General features: G+C 40.0%; 2 protein-coding genes across 2 annotated transcripts in view; both read left to right on the top strand.

The window, feature by feature from the left end:
• The window catches only part of LOC125227748, a 48691-nt gene that overhangs the window by 9371 nt on the left and 21322 nt on the right, over nt 1-17998 (top strand). The window lies entirely within an intron of this gene.
• Nucleotides 11444-13050, top strand: LOC125227751. Its single transcript, XM_048132064.1, has 2 exons — nt 11444-11918; nt 12624-13050. The coding sequence occupies exons 1-2, from the start codon at nt 11509-11511 to the stop codon at nt 12682-12684; spliced, it is 471 nt and encodes a 156-aa protein (XP_047988021.1). The 5' UTR covers nt 11444-11508; the 3' UTR covers nt 12685-13050.

The following is a 17998-nucleotide window of genomic DNA, read 5'->3' as shown; positions in this document are numbered from 1 at the left end:
ATATTACCGAAATAACGGATACTGATGTGTGTGAAACGCGATCTGAGACGGTTACAAACATTAACTCAACAAGCTGTAAAGTTCTGTTGCAAGCTGTACCTATACACATTCACGGACCTAACGGAGTAATTAGTGCCACTGCGTTATTGGACAACTGCTCAACTGTATCACTGATAAGCGCCGACCTCGCCGCCCGCGCCGGCCTGCATGGTACTAAAGAAAAAATGTGCGTTAGCGGGGCATGGAGAAACACCGAACATGAGTGCGAAAGTGAGGTAGTGAACTTTGATGTGTCTAACAGAGATGGACAGATGTTTACATTACGAGCTCGCAGTGTTACGGACTTAAACTTACCATCGCAAAATGCATCTAAAGTGAACCTTATGCAATATGACCTTAAGGTTGAAATTAGAGAGCAGTTACGTAATACTAAATATGAAAAGCCTCAGCTGTTGATCGGGCAGGACCAGTATCATCTTATGATGCCACTGCAAATAATAAAGGGCAAATCCGAAGGGTCTTACATAACTCAAACCATCTTAGGCTGGTGTGTTCATGGTCGCAACACAGTACCGCGCGACAACGACCAACAGCTAGATTCGACCTTATTCATAACTGCAGACGTGCAAGTTGAAAATGAGCGCACACTGCGAGAAATACATGAAGAAGTACGCCGCTCTTTCGCTGTTGAATCCATGGGAGTGTCGTCATGCAGTCCACGCCAGAACTCCGAGGACCTGCGCGCACAGGAACGGCTAGAACAAACAGCTAAGTTGATTGAGGGCAGGTGGCACGTGGGCCTTCCATGGAAAGATATTAATTGCAACATGACTGAATCCTATGGTAACGCACTTTCGAGACTTAACGGGGTGGAGAGAAAAATGAAACGAGACGATGGTTACGCATCAAGATACACCGAAAGAATAAATCACCTGTTCGATAACGATTACGCAACGGAGGTCAGCGACCCTAAAGTCACAACAAAAACATGGTTCCTGCCGCATTTTGGGGTTGACAACCCTAATAAACGAAAGTTAAGGCTTGTGTTTGACTGCGCATCCAAAAATAATGGCCTTTGTTTAAATGATTACCTGTATAAAGGACCTGATCTACTCACATCGTTATATGGAATAATGCTTCGATTTCGCGAAAATAAAATCGGAATAACTGGCGATATACAAGATATGTTTCTAAGAGTGAAAATCATCCCTGAAGATCAAGATGCCTTTCGTTTTTTGTGGAGACCCGTGTCTGAAGGCTCCGCTGTTCGTGAAGGCCCTATAAAAACATATAAGATGACATCTTTAATATTTGGAGCAAACTGTGCACCGTTTATTTCCCAGTTCATAAAAAACAAGAACGCCGTGCGCTATGAGTCATCGATGCCGGCCGCTGTCACTGCAATATGTAAACAACATTATGTAGATGATTACATTGATAGTTTTGAGGACGAAGAAACCGCAATTAAAGTGGTGAAGGAAGTGGCCTATATACATAAAGAAGGCGGTTTTAATATTCGTAACTGGACCAGCAACAATGAAACATTAATTAACAGTTTACCAAAAGAGAACTTAGGCTCAACGGCCATAAGGTTCAAAATCGACCAACAAAACGATGGCGAACGTACGCTCGGATTAGTTTGGTTTCCAAAAGAAGACTTACTTGGGTTTGATGTCTCTTTCAAGCGCATACCGGAAGCTATCATATCTGGAGAGAAGATACCTACAAAGCGAGAAATGCTCAGAGTTGTTATGTCGATATTTGATGTCTATGGGTTCCTATCACCGATAACAATAAGAGGAAAAATAATCATTCGTGATACATGGAAACAAGGCCTAAATTGGGATGACATGATTTCAGAAGAAATATTTAAAAAATGGACCGAATTTCTTGAGCTATTGAAACGTGTTAGTTCAGTGCGCCTGCCCCGATACTACCAAGCCGCCGTGCGCGCGAGCGAGACGGACGATGCACCGAACGCACCGGATAGAGAAGGCCGCCGGCCGGCTACCTATACAAACCTACAGTTGCATTTGTTGTGTGATGCGTCATCGCAAGCCATATGTGCCGTAGCCTACTGGCGCTGGTTAGATAACAATAACAGATGGCAATTAGCATTTATTTCTAGTAAATGTCGAATTTCACCGACTAAACATAGAAGTATACCACGATCAGAACTAGAAAGTGCATGTCTAGCGGCAAGATTGGCACATACTATAATCAAAGAACACAAAATGACCACCGAGAAAATTTATTACTGGACCGATTCAACCTGTGTGCTTCACTGGATACATAACGACGCACGTACCTATAAAGCGTTCGTCGCGCATCGCCTCGGGGAGTTAGACGAATTAACTCAATGTAATCAGTGGAGATACGTACCTACAAAGATGAACGTGGCCGATATTGCTACACGAGACACCTGTGAATTTGGAATGCTGGAAAATGAATGGTTTCACGGCCCTGGGTTTTTGTACAGCACTGAGGAAAATTGGCCTTCAAACAAACAGCTGATTAAGCCTGACCCCTTAGATCTAGAGTACACATTGATTGTAAATGAAACTCCTGAATACCTACCAGCTGTTCCTGAACCTGAAAGATTCTCTTCGTGGTTAAGATTACTTGCAGTCACCTGTAAAGTATTGTTGTTCATAAATAAATGTAAAAAACTTACCTGCGAGGTTAATGGAGACCTGAAAGAGAAAGCGGAGCGTTTGCTAATCCAATACTCTCAAGCGCAGTCCTTCCCTGAAGACCTGGAGAACCTGAAAAACAAAAGAGAATTAGATCGGAAAAGCAGATTACTTACCTTGACACCATTCCTCGATGACCATGGTATTATGCGCGTCGACGGACGAATTGGGGCGGCCCAGGACATACTGCCGGAAACAAAACAACCCGTGATCCTTGATGGGCGCAACCACGTTACCAGGCTGATCGTTAAACATTATCACGTGTTGGCCGCGCTCGGTAATCAAGAGACGGTTGTAAATAACCTGAAACAGAAATATTGGGTTATTCGAATTAGGCCAACTGTAAAACATGTGAGCAGTAAATGCATGTTCTGTAGAATAAAAAAGGCACAACCGCAACCACCCAGAATGGGTGACTTACCTCCTGCCCGTATGGCCCATCACCAGCGCCCATTTACGTTCTGTGGCATTGATTTGTTCGGGCCAATGGAAGTTACAGTACTGAGACGACGGGAAAAGCGGTACGGAGTGCTATTTACGTGTCTTACCATGCGAGCTATCCACATCGAAATAGTCACGAAGCTTACAACTGACGCATTGATCATGGCTATGCGAAGGATGGCTGCCCGTCGTGGTTGGCCTCAGCATATTTTTTCTGATAATGGGACAAATTTAAAGGGAGCTGACAATGAGCTTAAGAAGTCTATCAGAGAGTTAAATGAGGACGTACTAAAAGATTTAGCCTTGAAATACGGCACCACATGGATGTTTTTGCCGCCAGTTAGTCCCCACTGGGCTGGCGCGTGGGAACGACTGATTCGAACAGTTAAGACGTCACTCAAGGTGGTATTAAAAGAACAGGCTCCAAGAGATGAAGTTTTGAGCACGCTCATGGCAGAAGTCGAACAGATAGTAAACAGTCGAAGAGTCACCACACAGGCGAACTGTTATAGATACATGCATAAATATATATAAAGTGCTTGCAATCAGGGCTGCGGTCAAGTCGGATCAGTCGATCTATGCAACTACGCGCAAAGGTGCATGCCTCTCGCTGTCCAATCATCCTTACGTTTTTGATCTTAAAATCTGTATATTATTTCACCACGTCCCTTATCACCACACAGGGAACTGTTATAGATACACATAAATATAATAAAGTGCTTGCAATCAGGGCTGCGGTCAAGTCGGATTAAGGCGAGATGATCTGTCAAACTAACCAATCCAAGGGGGTGAGGTGCGCGGCGTCCGGGCAGCCCCGCCCGCGCGGCTCTGTTCGCTTGTCGCACACGGGAACTCAAATTCGCGCGGCAGCATGGCACAGACGGATCGCAGTATAATGATCGCCGTATTTTAACTGGGCTTTCTTAGTTTTTTCATGAAATAGGAGGCAAATGAGCAGCTGTATCGCCTGATTGTAAATGATCACCGCCTTTATTTTCTTTATTAGGTTTCATCATTTGTGTAAGTAATACTAATTATTTATAGTTACAGTGTGTTTGGTCAGCGTTGTCGGAGATTTTAAGGACGTACCTAAACTACAATCAATTTTATCGTTTTTTTTGCATAGTGACTTTTGAGGTCATTATGAACAACTTTTACTAAGGGTCCAATGCTGAAACCACGAAATAAAAATTGGATGTTCCATAGAAATGAGCTGTAGGTATCATGACAGTCGAAATGTATAAAAAAGATATTTTTTTTTGCGTTTTCAACATTAGTCCCATAGTAAATAGGAGCACAATTCGAAAATAACGAGTTACAACTATTTACCTGCAAAGATAATACTGTGTAGAGAATTTTATGGAAATATACCTACTTCTCCTAAACATCATAACTGTAGCTTTTACGGTTTTCCTGGATATATAAAAAAAACTGAAAATGAATATATGAAAAACTGAAGGGAGGAGGGGAAAGATTAACATCTCGGCGAGTTTTCTACTTCATGTAGAAGTTTTTTCTTATAAACATATTGTTAACAGAACACAGTAACCGTCAGCTTCTTTGACCATAGACTTTATGTAAAAAGATTATTATGTCATGTCACTGTTGTTTAAAAATACACATTAAATTTGTCAGTCGTGAATAAATAACGCTTTTTCATTTTCATATTGAAAGCTTTTAAGCTGTATACATGCCAGGGTCGAATTTTATTCTTGTTGTTTATGAACCTACTAATGGCAGGTTACTTACTTGTATATTTTGATGATCATCATTCAAACATGATGAAATCACTCATCTAGTCACTGATGAAATCTATGCTATTTATATTAAGATATGAATAAAATCTATCTAGATATCATATTCTGACAATTATATTTATCTGGTTTAAACCAGACCAAAATTTCGAGGATTCAGAAGAACGACAAAATGCTTCAACAAACAGCTTTTCTCTTCGCTTCACTCGTGTTGGCGTGGGCACTACCGCCACTACCGTACCTCCAAATAAAATACAACCCAGCACAAGATAAAGTATCAATACCATTCTATGCCTACCTTGAATTCTTAAGTATATTCATATCAAGTATCAACTGTTGTCAAAGGAGTCAGACAGCTTGTTGAAGGATTCATATAATCTTGCAAATTAGGCAAATATCTGTAAATATAAAGTACCGTAATCATACCCACCAAATAAAAGTAAAAAAAATTGTCCAGCTTTATCAATGTATGATTATGGACTTTCATCAAAATTTATTGAGAAGTTAAAATACTGAAATCTTTTAACTATTGTGGAAAAATGGCGACAGTTGTCAAACAAAATTTCTGTCAGGCTGGCCACATGTTTGGCATAGACACAGAAAAAATATAGACGGAGGGTAGCACGATCTAATTAACCTTATACCAAATTTTGAAAGACAGAAATACCTACCCTACCTGATCTTCAATCAGTACTGTACCTACCGCCGCCTTTTCTTTCGAACTCAATATTTTTAAGAAAATTATACGTAAGTTTCTTCACTAGCTGGACATCAGTCATATATTTTCCAAGTGGAAAAGTTGTGCTGTAATGACGTCACAGACGCGTCATCTAGGGGTTTCTAAAATCTATGATGTTTAGATATCGTAAATGTCACTTGATAACATCATATGAAAATGAAATACTTACGAGTATATATAAATTATCATTTTCCTCCCTTTTCACAGTCTTTGATTAGAATTTTCTTTATTTATTTGTTTTCTAGCACGCAATTATTTTTTCTGCCTCCTCAAACCTTTGTTCCCCATTGTTTCAATGACACGTGACCACGCGGAGAAAACTGACACAGGTCCATCCTGAGAGCGCCGCCGCGCGACTGAAGAGGCCATAAGTGCCATCAAAAATATTTTCAATTTCAAAAATTTGAAAAAAAAATTTTTTTTTTGCAAAAACAGGATTAGTAACAGGTCTTAAAATTGGGTTAATAGTTGTTCCATCTTTCCTTTGCGGATTTGGTAGTATTTGGTAAATATTATATTATTTTAATGACGCTACCGGCACAAACTCATCAGATTCATCTAGATAATCTTATTACCTATATATTGAAGTAAAAAACAAGTCAAAAAAGTTTTTATCCTAGCTATGGGAACGATTTATTGTTAAAAGAAGAGGTAACTTTGGAGTCATTTTCTATCGAGCGAAGTTGTAACATTCATGTTGTTCAACTCCATAACATACTCACCAGATCCTGAAATTTAACATATATCGTTTTCAGATTTTTCCATTGCGTTTTCCTGTGTTTTTAACGGCTTCAAAAAACGAGTGCGCGCAGCGTCTACGGAAATATATCGCCTTAATTAGAAACTTTAGAAAGGCGCCGCTCCCGTCGCCTCGCGCCTCGCGCAGGCTCCGTTATCTGCCTACTTCGCAGCTTTGAGTGCAATGGGAACTAGGTTCATGGCAAAATTGTTATACTAGCTTTTATAACTTATAAGTGTATGAATTTATGGCGAACGGTTGTTTGGTTTATAAGGCGGCTATTTGGAAGTCAGGCCAAGCTCGGCATTTACTCGTACAGTGATCAAATTTATTGTAGGTAGTTATTTACCTTCGTATTCGTATGGTAAATATTAGGTACATATATAACACCTGATCCTTAGTTAATCCACTTGATAATTAGGGCCACTTGCACCAACGAAAATGGATGGTTAACCAGTGGCGGCTGGTGAAAATTTCTGCTAGGCAACACTGAGCAAAAAGAAACCTACCTTAATATTAATTTAGGTACTTTACTACTAATCGATTTTAGGCAAGCCGGTGGGAATCGTTCCCTTTAAATCTGCACAAAGACCAATGGGCAGATACAGGGACGAGGAGAGGTCATGACCCTCCTAGGGCCTGATAAGGACCTAGAGTTTGACCACGCGCGCGCGACCCCTCGTCCCGTAAATATAAACAAAATTAAGTATTAGGTACAGCGGGGCAAATCCTGACTGAGGGCAAATGTAACTAATCCTGTTTCTCCATGTTTTACAATGTTAAATAAAGTGTCCACCGGTTATGTATGGTAGGCGTGTTCAGTGGATATCTACATGTAGAACTCAACATCATAGGAATAATAAAAAAAATGGATTAGTTATAATTGCCCCCAGTCGAGATTTGTCCCGCTGTACCTTACTTAGAATTTAATCACGACCTCCCAGAATACATCCGCCCTTGACAAAGACTGAGTTTATCCAGTTGTAATAGATGGCTAAGGGTGAAGACTTTGATTTTGTTTGCTGTCTTTACATAGCTGTTTATTTCCTGGTCATTCAACCTAGGTACCTACATTCAAAGCGCATAAGTGTCCCAGACCCATTATGTGCTCCGAATACATGGACTGACCGCGAAAGTCCTCCGTTCACTGCCAGATGAACGTTCTCGAACTTATGCAGTTAGCGTAGAATGTTGGCAATGCATCAGCGTTCGAAACTCCTGCACGATACGGCCTTAACAGTTAAATGGGAACTGTTATAAATGTGAAGGTACATTAGTTACATTACATTCTCTATCGTACTTAAGTGTTATCTGCAGGGCTAGCACATGATTGGCGCGACAGTGATTCGACCCGACATATATGATAGGTACCTACCTACGTCTTTTTATAATTACATAGAATTATTAAGGATGGGTAGTTTATCTCGCCGCGACATAATCTCGCGTCTATCATGTGCTAGCCTTGTTACCAATATTATATTCATTAATTGTGTAAATATACGGATAATTATGTACCTACCTATTGCCTATGGTATGGATGCTTCATACACGATGGTTGTTCCTTAAGTCCTTACTTCTGACTTCAATTCAAATATGTAAAATATAGGTATCCTAATTTTTGGCATAGGTTCTGCTATGATTTTTTAGATTGGTATAACGATCGGTGACTTTTATCCTTTTATATCGGTCTTATAGGTAGAAACCGAAAACATTTTCCTTTCCTGTACACTGATAAAAATAGGCCAAAAAGTCGTTATCATGACATAGTTCCCTGTGGCATACAAAAGCACGCGGTCCCCTTTCTGTCAAATTATTTCGGAACCCCCTCGGGGGCTCCTGTTGATCTAATCCTGAAGTCCCCTGTCCGCGGACGTGTCACGCTTACGCGCGCTTCTAAATGAGCTTTCAATGCCTTCTCATAAATATAACTAAACAATGTTAGTATATTTCTATACATGTTTTTTGTAAACATTATGGACTTTTTGATTCTGGAACTTATTACATCTTCATAAAATTTGTAAATTGTAAATGCAGAAATCAAGTGCAATGAAAAAATAGAGATAATATTGTACGAGTAGGTAGATATTCGTATTTATTCTTTTTTTACACGGGAGCGACCTTTTTTGCTCGTTTTTATAGCCGATAGCTCATAGCTTTACTCGTTCTTGCTGGGTCCAGTGCTGGTATATAGCTGTATCGATATCTTTTTTATGGAGGAGGCAAACAACAGATATGTCGCCTGATGGTACGCGATCACTGCCGGCCATGGACACCCGAAACACCGGAAGGGTTGGAGTGTTGCCGGCCTTTTGGATGGGTGTACGCTTTTTTCGCGAATATAGGAGGGTAATTGATGAAAATGAGAAATGAATAAAAAAATCAACGAATGAAACATTTTTAAATTAAAGGAAAAATGGAAAAATTCTCACCTCCGGCAGGACTCGAACCTGCGACCTCTGGCTTTGCCGGAGCCAGCCCCGCTCCCAACTGCGCCACGGAGGCCTTTTCCATTTTTCCTTTAATTTCAAAATATGTAATATCGCTCGCAGACGTTTCTGCATGATAAAAAACAAATTCAACGAAGGAAAATTAACAATGAAAACAGAGCTGCAAAATAAAAGCTTGATCTTTAAAAAGGATCTCATTATCGTTGGGTGGCAAAGCCAGCCGTAACCACAACGACCGGTCATGATAACATGGCTGCATCATTATAAGCACAGTTATCTCTTGCATAATCGCTTTACAGTTGCAGGAACTGGCAGGACGTGCTTATTACGACGTTGACACTTGTACACCAATCAAATAGGGTCGTGACGTACGTGAGCTTAACAAAATATGGAGATCCTTAACAAGGACTGGCAAGCAGATACTGGTAACCATGGCGACCGAGCAATCATGATAACATGGCTGCATCATTACAAGCTCAGCACAGATATCTCTTGCATAATCGCTTTACCATGCAGTTGCAGGAACTGGCAGGACGTGCTTATTATGAGGTTTACAGTGTTGACACTTGTACCAGTCAAATAGGCTCGTCAGCTTTACTATAAACTTGACAAAATATAGAGATCCTTAACAATAATGGCTGCCAAAGTAAGCAGTTACTGGTAACCATGGCGACCATGGTGGACCATGGTGGTGATGATAACATGGCTGCATCATTATAAGCACAACTGTCGCTTGGCAGTTGCAGGAATAGACAGGATAACTAGGTTGACGTACACCAATCGAATAGGCTCGTGAAATTTACTATAAACTTGACAAAATGTATAGAGATTTTTAGCAATGGTTCCAACTACTGAGCTACTGACATAGGTAACATAAACAAGAAAATTTGAAATAAGCAATTAATGTAATTCTTACTTAATAATAAGCATGTTAATGAATGAATCTAGTATGTAAGTTTTCTATGTTGCTATACCCTGACGGGTGCATGTTGTGACCTAATCTATAAAAACACCTATTGTAAACACATGTGTATGCAGTAAATGATATGAATATGAATAAGAACCACCAAGTCATATAGAAAATTTTACCCAGTTCCGTATAATTATACATAGACACCTAGCTACCTATAGATAATAACGGTTACCCAGTTCCGTATAATTATACATAGACACCTAGCTACCTATAGATAATAACGGTTAGATATGATGTGCCCTAGCGGTAAGAGCGTGCGACTTTCGATCCGGATGTCGCGGGTTCGAACCCGGCTCGTACCAATGAGCTTTTCTGAACTTATGTGCTAAATGTCATTTGATATTTGCCAGTCGCTCAGGAGGATGTTGATGATGACGATGTACCCTATAACGGCTCTAGATTGTGTACGAACAATTCCGTGTCATAAATTTTATTGATCCTTTTATGTTTATGATTTCAAAATGACGGGTGTTTTTCCGAGCTTTGCAGGGTAGTAGCATCATTAGATGACAGACCCCCAAAAGATGGCCTGTAGGTCAAAAAAATTAAATACCTAATAAATAAAGAGCTTTTCCTTAAGCTCGACGGTACCTTGGCTCGCTAGGCGCAGGGCGAGCGGATCAGTAACGCCAGTCCCGTTTATCGGAACAGTTAGGCGAAAGCTGCGACAGGTTGCGATCTGTGCCAGCCGGCCGATGCTATCGCGAGCCGTGTAGCTAAATACCTATAGCCATTATTAGGTTATTGCCGGGACCTAAACCTTGAGCTCAAGAGCAATGCATAACGGGCTCTGCATAGTCGGCGTTGAGAGTACCGGATGACGCAGCAATGATACCTCCAAAGCTCGTTTCAACCGTCGATGATATTGGAGGGTTTATTTGTAGGTTTATAGGTAATTTTGGCAAAGTCATAGCAAGGCACATCTAGGAACTCAGGAAGCTTGCCCTGTCCTAATACATAGATATATCTATGCTAGTTTAGGCCTAGGTATAACTAGTATTATCTAAGCCATAAAGTTCAAACATAGTTTGGTCTAACTGTAATAGACTAGATATACCAGTTAGTATACATACCTCCATAAACAACACCTTATAAATCAATTTCTTTTATAATAAATTCCGGGTCTTTTGTGCGCTCTACAATCTACATTAATACTAATAAATAATAATAGATACAGCTATACTCCCATACTTACTTAATTACCTGCCTACTTATTGACAGACGCGGCTTAAACTTGGGAGACAAAAAGTAATCAAACAAGAGACCGCGAGCTTTTTTTCTTCTACATGCACGCGCCGCCGCATACATCCACTTATATTATTATGTAGATGTTAGACCTCGAACGATGCTAAAAGTTAACGGGTTATTGGGTCGCCGGGGCAATGCGCTCACGGCTATCTTTATTTACAAACTCGTCACAAAAACTCCTATCACAATCACAACAGGTCTGCACACTTAACTAAACCCAATTCAGTTTAAAGAGCGAACAAACGACTTATAGGAAACTAATCTCAATAACGTATCTATGTAGGTACACATGCATTATTAATTCTAACATTTTATTGCACATTACAACTGCAATTCCAGAATAGTTGTACCGGTGGTAGGTCGCCGTCTGAGAGTACCGCTATCTCCGCAAATAAATAAAAAATGCATCGGAGACTGGGTACATAGCGGGGCCCGCGAGCGGAGCCGGCAGTGCGCCTCCAGCCAGCAGCCGCGATGGTCAACTACAAGCGCGTCGTGTGCGAGGTGGCGGTGGTGCTGGCGCTGGCGGCGGCCGTGGCCGCGGCGCCCACCTCCAGCCCCGACTGCCACTACGACCAGCGGCAGAACGGCTCCGAGAACTACCGCCTCAACATCGACGGCGTCGTCATCGCCGTCGCGCCCGCCGACTCGCTGCTGGCCGCGGCCTCCGAGATCGACCTGAGCGACCTCCTGGACCTGTCGGAGTTGGACGGGCCGTCGTCGCAGAAGCCGCAGCTGGAGCCGAAGCCGGAGGACGGCAAGCCGCAGGAGAAGCCCCAGGACAAGCCGGACGAGAAGCCCGACCTGTCCGTGCTCGACGTCAGCCAGAACACTGTGAAGGAGCAGAAGCAAGCTTTCACGAGGAAGCAGGAAAAAGCTCACAGGTAGGCTGACGCAACAATTAGATTCCTAGATATAATATTTTATTGACTATACCTACCTCACTAATGGGTACAGGAACTTATGTTAGAAAAATAAAGGTTGCTTGTCTAGAATAGTAGTCGAACCTCATACCGAATTGTGGTTTAGTGAAGCAGTGTTTTCTAAAAACTTGAGTCAGATTATTCATATTGCAGATAGTAATATCTACAAACTTTAATTTCACAATGTAATTTTAACCAGCATAAAATAATTAGAGTGCAAGCAATATATTTCAGTGGGAAAATATTAAGATCTTGTTTATTAGCGAGTGAGCGTAGCCGCCAAAAGCAAGGTGTTACCGTTAACGTTATAACAGTTAAGATAAAGCGTCTCGAATTTCATGGAAAATGAGAAACGAGCCGGTTAACTTTACGCCCACATTTCAATTATGTTATAAAAGCGGATCTTTGCCATCAGTCCTAGTTTAGACTGTATAAAAACTCATTTTTGTCAAGAAAGTACTGGGAAGTAGATGCCTTCGATCTACATAAATACATATTACCTACGTAACTACTGACATATTTTTTAAAATTTTGTGGCAGAATAAGGATCTAATCCAATTAGGGCAAATGACTTAACAGTAAAACGAAACGGTCTAATAAATTGTATGTTAGGTGTTTTAAATTAATCCACAAGTTAACCTTTATAATTATTATATTTGTCCACAGACTGAAGAATCGCCTAGCTCAATTCCTGCTGCCCCTGCTGAGAAAGACCCGCCACCACTAAACGGAGAGCCCCATGACAACTGAAGCGTATAAGACTAATAAGGCCTTAAGGCCGAAGCCTTGTCCTTAGAAGAGTAACGTATGCACACAGTGCCGCGCTAAGTAAAGCACCAGTGTGTTGCTGCCCTAAAAGTACCGTTCCAAGACTTGCCTATTAAATACTTAATAAGAAACGCTATAAACATGGATGTGGAAAATGCATATTACGAGTATGTGCATCCGACGGTCCGTTAAGTAAGACTTAGCCACAAGTGATATTGTAATGCATTTATAGATATTTATTTTAGTATTAAGTTTATTAGTAAGTTAGGATGTATAAATCGTTTTGTTGAAAATAAATGAAAATTCTTATTGAAAAATCCCTAAATTATGATTTTTATTTTATTCATTAATACTTTCTTTTTCCCCTCACTAGCCCGGAAACACGTGTTTTGTCCTTTAATACCAGCGGGTAAAATCGCATTTTATCCACTAGTGGGTAAAGTAATTTGACCTTGAATAAAGTCAAATTAACTGCTTTAAAATTGATAAAAGTAGGTGAATCTAGTAAAAAGATGATTTACCACCTGTGGAACTACTGGAAACAGTGAAAAACGCATTTTTTGCGTTGTAGTTTCCTCGCTATAGTGAGGGGAAAAGTTTTGTGTTACATTCGGGTGCAAAATTGCAAATGTATTCTACTTCTCGTGTGTTAAAAAACTCGCAAGTTCAGGATTCTATTCTCGAACCATTCGCTTCGCTCGTGGTTCAACTATAGAATCCTTTCACTTGCTCGTTTTTCAATTCCACACTCGGCGTTAAAATACAACTTTGCCCCCTTATATAACAAATAACTATTTTAACCCCGGACGCGAAAACGACGGTGTGTTATGTTATACGTTTGACATGTCTGTCTATCTGTTTGTCTATCTGTCTGTGTCTGTTTGCGGCATCGTAGCTCCCGAACGGATGAACCGATTTAGAGTTAGTTTTTTTTTGTTTGAAAGCTGAGTTAGTCGGGAGTGTTCTTAGCCATGTTTGATTAAAATCGTTCCAATAGCTCGTGGTCGGGGGTTTTTCAAAATTTTAATTCTGTGGTTAGGTTATATACGTAACTTCTTAGGTAGGCGTACTTCCGAAATTATGTTAGCCTCCTCAGAAACTGTAACGGTTTCACGCCAGATATATAACATAATGTGTATAACAGTTAGTTATAAGTCTGTACTGTCTGTGTCTGTCTGTCTGTAGGCATGAAAAAACTCTATCGAATAGAATATATGTAGGTTAGGTAGGTACATAAGTTATGATGAGTTTTTTTTTATTTTAAGTAATTGGCCATATTTGTGTCAGTGTAGGTATACTGTATGTTAATGGCCAGGATGATGGCCGTATGTATAAACTTAATTTGAAATTTCCTCAACTATGCGTTTCTCCAGAAACTTCCTGCCTCGCACAGCTAAGCTGTGGAATGAATTGTCGCGTGCGGTATTTCCGGACCGATACGACCTCAAACCTTCAAGTAAAGAGCGTACACCCATTTTAAAGGCCGGCAACGCACCTCCAACACTTCTGGTGTTTCGGGTGTCCATCCATGGCGGCAGTGATCGCTTACCATCAGGCGACCTGTCAGCTCGTTTGCCTCCTATCCCATTATAACAAATTGACCAGTGATTGACCTTAACCTCGGATCAGCTGATCTGGTGCCACAAAGGTCACTGGTTCAGTAAAATTACCATTAGCAGAAATATCGACTTCATATACCACTTTTCATTTACAGTCGTGACTACGAAAGTTATAAACCTGATAATTACACGACTGCCTCAAAAACGAGTGACTTTTTTTCCAGCGTTCATGTTTTTATGTTAATAACCTTATAGGTGCCTAGTTTAAAGTTAATTAAGTAGGCATAATATAAATTCGTAATTCAGCAATTCCCGTCAACTTTGTACAATGCCACGTCAGCAAATTTTAATTGATCCTATTTTGTTACCAACATTTAGTAATATAATTCGACTTTCGTAAGATATATACAGGATAATTGTTATAATTAAGAAAATATAGATACTAGAGAACCTTAATGACGAAATAAAACTTAATAAAATCTCAATTAATCAACAAAATCTTGGTAACAAAATTAACTTTTCCCTTAATTTTTGTACAAAGATGACGGGAATTGCTGAATTAATCACTAGAGTTTACATAAGCACTGACTTTGTTTGCACCAGGGGGCCGATTTTTGAGTCTCACAGCGTTCGAATTCAGAAAATTGTCACTGAAAATAATAGGCAATTCACCGTTTTCAACCGGTATTTTAGTGACAGTGAGATTCAAAAATCGGCCCCAGGAATTCATCGTAGGTGTAGAACGGGCGTTCGAGACGAGCCACTTTTATATCACTCTTCCGCATGTGGTATTACTCCAACAAAAAGGGATGGATACGAGGGCCAAACTGAAAGTTCTTAGAAAATCAAAAACTAAGCAAACACTTTGCCCACTCGTCTTTAGGGGTAATTTTTGGGTGTCTGTCAAATTATGAGGTGTCTAACAGCCTCCTGATTTGACTACTAAGTAAAATTAAATGTCCATGGAGGATTTTGTGCACTTGACTCATACCATAGAGGAATAAGTAAGGGAAGAGTTGTAACTCCATACATCAGTAAATGCGAGTTATTTGTAGTGACATCTATCGTCATTCACTCGTCAATCACGCGCCAACTAGCGTAAATTATCAGTACTGCTACTTGTCAATAGATGTCACGACGAACAAAAAGTCTATTGCTCAACAATTTTTAGCTAATATTACAATAGTATTAATCAGTACTTTGCTTTCAATTACTTCACCTTATAATATAAGGTATAAACTGTTTTAATATTACATTTTTGGCAGACGCAACACTGTCGGCACCTAGTGTCGAGTAGCAGTACTGATAATTTACGCTAGTTGGCGCGTGGTTGACGAGTGAATGACGATAGATGTCACTACAAATAACTCGCATTTACTGATGTATGGAGTTACAACTCTTCCCTTACTTATTCCTCTATGCTCATACCGATGCCTAAGGTTGTCGGAATATGCTGGTCACTCGTTTGTCAGTCTCTATAATGCGCCTCACATCACTGATGTTATCTTCAGTCATCGCCCGTAAAAGTCCGTCCCTCGTCCCTCACGCTGATCATCGGTGAAATTAGTGCGACCCGTTTAATTTTATTAAACCAGTTGTAAACAGCGTCACGAGATGGAGCTTCATTGTGAAAGGCCAAACGAAGTCTATTAATAACTCTTTTGTTGCCTTAAATAACATTGAAAGTCATAGAAAATCATGGTACGAAAATTCTCTCGTGAAATACATACTGATTACTGCGGGCCGATTTTTGAGTCTCACGCATTCGAATTCAGAAAATTGTCACTGAAAATAATAAGCAAGTTATTGTTTTCAACCGGTAATTTAGTGACAAAATCCCGTATGCGAGATTCAAAAATCGCCCTCCTGAAGTGAAACATACAATTTTGATTTTGCCGCTAAAGGGTAAAACAAATGATAAATGAATGAAATGCACACACAATTATATTGGCAAAGAGTTCTATTTTTAAAATGTAAACTTAATATTAATATAATTATCCTTTACCAGTTCTAAAATGCCAGTGTCGGAGGCCAAGATCCACTACGGGTCGCTGAGCCATCGCACTCGCAGTAACTAACTACTTTAGTAAGTAAGTTCTAAAAACTTTCAGTGTCGCCTTCGTAAAAAAACTACATTACGCTATGGAGAGTGGATGATTGCCAACTTGTCAGCATTGATGGTAGCCTCGTCCTTACAAACATATACACGATTATATAAGATAACTTATATTACTGTTATGATTTCAGTGAATTTAATTCAATGAATGTTTATTAATTGTACAGAAAGGTGTCATTATGATATTATGTAATTTTCACGCGGAAATCAAGGTAGGTTTCGTAAAAATTAAAAAAGACATCGTATGAATACAATTCTACATACTCTACCTAACATGTACCTATATGTACCCTAATACCTATATGTACCTATCAGTGGCGGCTGGTGAAAATTTATGTTAGGCAACACAGAGCAAAAAGAAACCTACCTTTACATTACTTTACTTTAGGTACTAGTAATCAATTTTAGGCAAGCCTGTGGCAATCGGCTTGTATGGATCAGCCGCTGCTGGTACCTATATGTACCTATCTACTCAACTTAAGAGCGTTATAACCCGCGCGAGCCCAATATGCCGACCCTTTCTAGCACGTCTTATCACTCGCTCGCACTACAATAATGGACAAAACAATCTTGATCCTTCCTTTGGAATTTTGATAACAACCACAATCTCGATATAAACTTTTGATTTCTAATAAACATTATTTTGTACGAAAAGACTAGAATATAGCGCAAAGTAATATTAATTACTTTAAAATTTATTTAAAATTTTAAAGTAATAATTATAAACTGTGATCATATTTAAGTACTTATAGATCCCATCCCAAATGTTTGCTTTTGTTATATGATAAGTATTAGAGTAAAGTATATATTAATATGATGATAAAATAAGTCAAATATAATTCTAATTACTTCAAGGTGGTACTCAGGGTCTGATGATGGAGCCAGATGGTGGTCACCTGTACCAATGAACCATATGACTAAACCACTTCGTATTTGGGCTCATTGGGTTCGTCTCAACAAGACCTTTGACAAGAGGTGGTACTCAGGGTCTGATGATGGAGCCAGATGGTGGTCACCAGTACCAATGAACCATATGACTAAACCACTTCGTATTTGGGCTCATTGGGTTCGGCTCAACAAGACCTTTGACAAGAGGTGGTACTCAGGGTCTGATGATGGAGCCAGATGGTGATCACCAGTACCAATGAACCATATGACTAAAACACTTCGTGTGTAGGCTCATTGAAATCGTCTCAACAAGACCTTTGACAAGAAGTGGTACTCAGGGTCTGATGATGGAGACAGATGGTGGTCACCAGTACCAATGAACCATATGACTAAACCACTTCGTGTTTAGGCTCATTGGGTGTCTCGACAAGATCTTTGACAAGAGGTGTTACTCAGGGTCTGATGATGGAGAGAGATTGTGGTCACCAAAAATCAACTCGCATATTTGAATAACATAAAAAAACGAAGTGGTTCAGTTACATGGGTTTATTGGTACCGGTGATTACCATCTGGCTCCAACATCAGACCCTCAGTACCACCTCTTGTCAAAGGTCTTATTAAGAAGAAGTAAGAACCCAATGAGCCTGATTACTAAATGGTTTAGTTACATGGATCACTGGTACTGGTGACCACCATCTGGCTCCATCATC

The sequence above is a fragment of the Leguminivora glycinivorella genome, chromosome 7 (genome assembly GCF_023078275.1).
Source record: "Leguminivora glycinivorella isolate SPB_JAAS2020 chromosome 7, LegGlyc_1.1, whole genome shotgun sequence".
Classification (NCBI taxonomy): Eukaryota; Metazoa; Arthropoda; class Insecta; order Lepidoptera; family Tortricidae; genus Leguminivora; species Leguminivora glycinivorella.
Note: the sequence above shows the minus strand (reverse complement) of the source record. Positions and strands in the feature narration are given on the sequence as shown.

Coding starts and splice junctions, on each gene's coding strand:
- LOC125227751 (XM_048132064.1), top strand. CDS start 11,509: ATGGTCAACTACAAGCGCGTCGTGTGCGAGGTGGCGGTGGTGCTGGCG. Junction 11,919..12,623: donor AAGCAGGAAAAAGCTCACAG/GTAGGCTGACGC, acceptor ATTTGTCCACAG/ACTGAAGAATCGCCTAGCTC.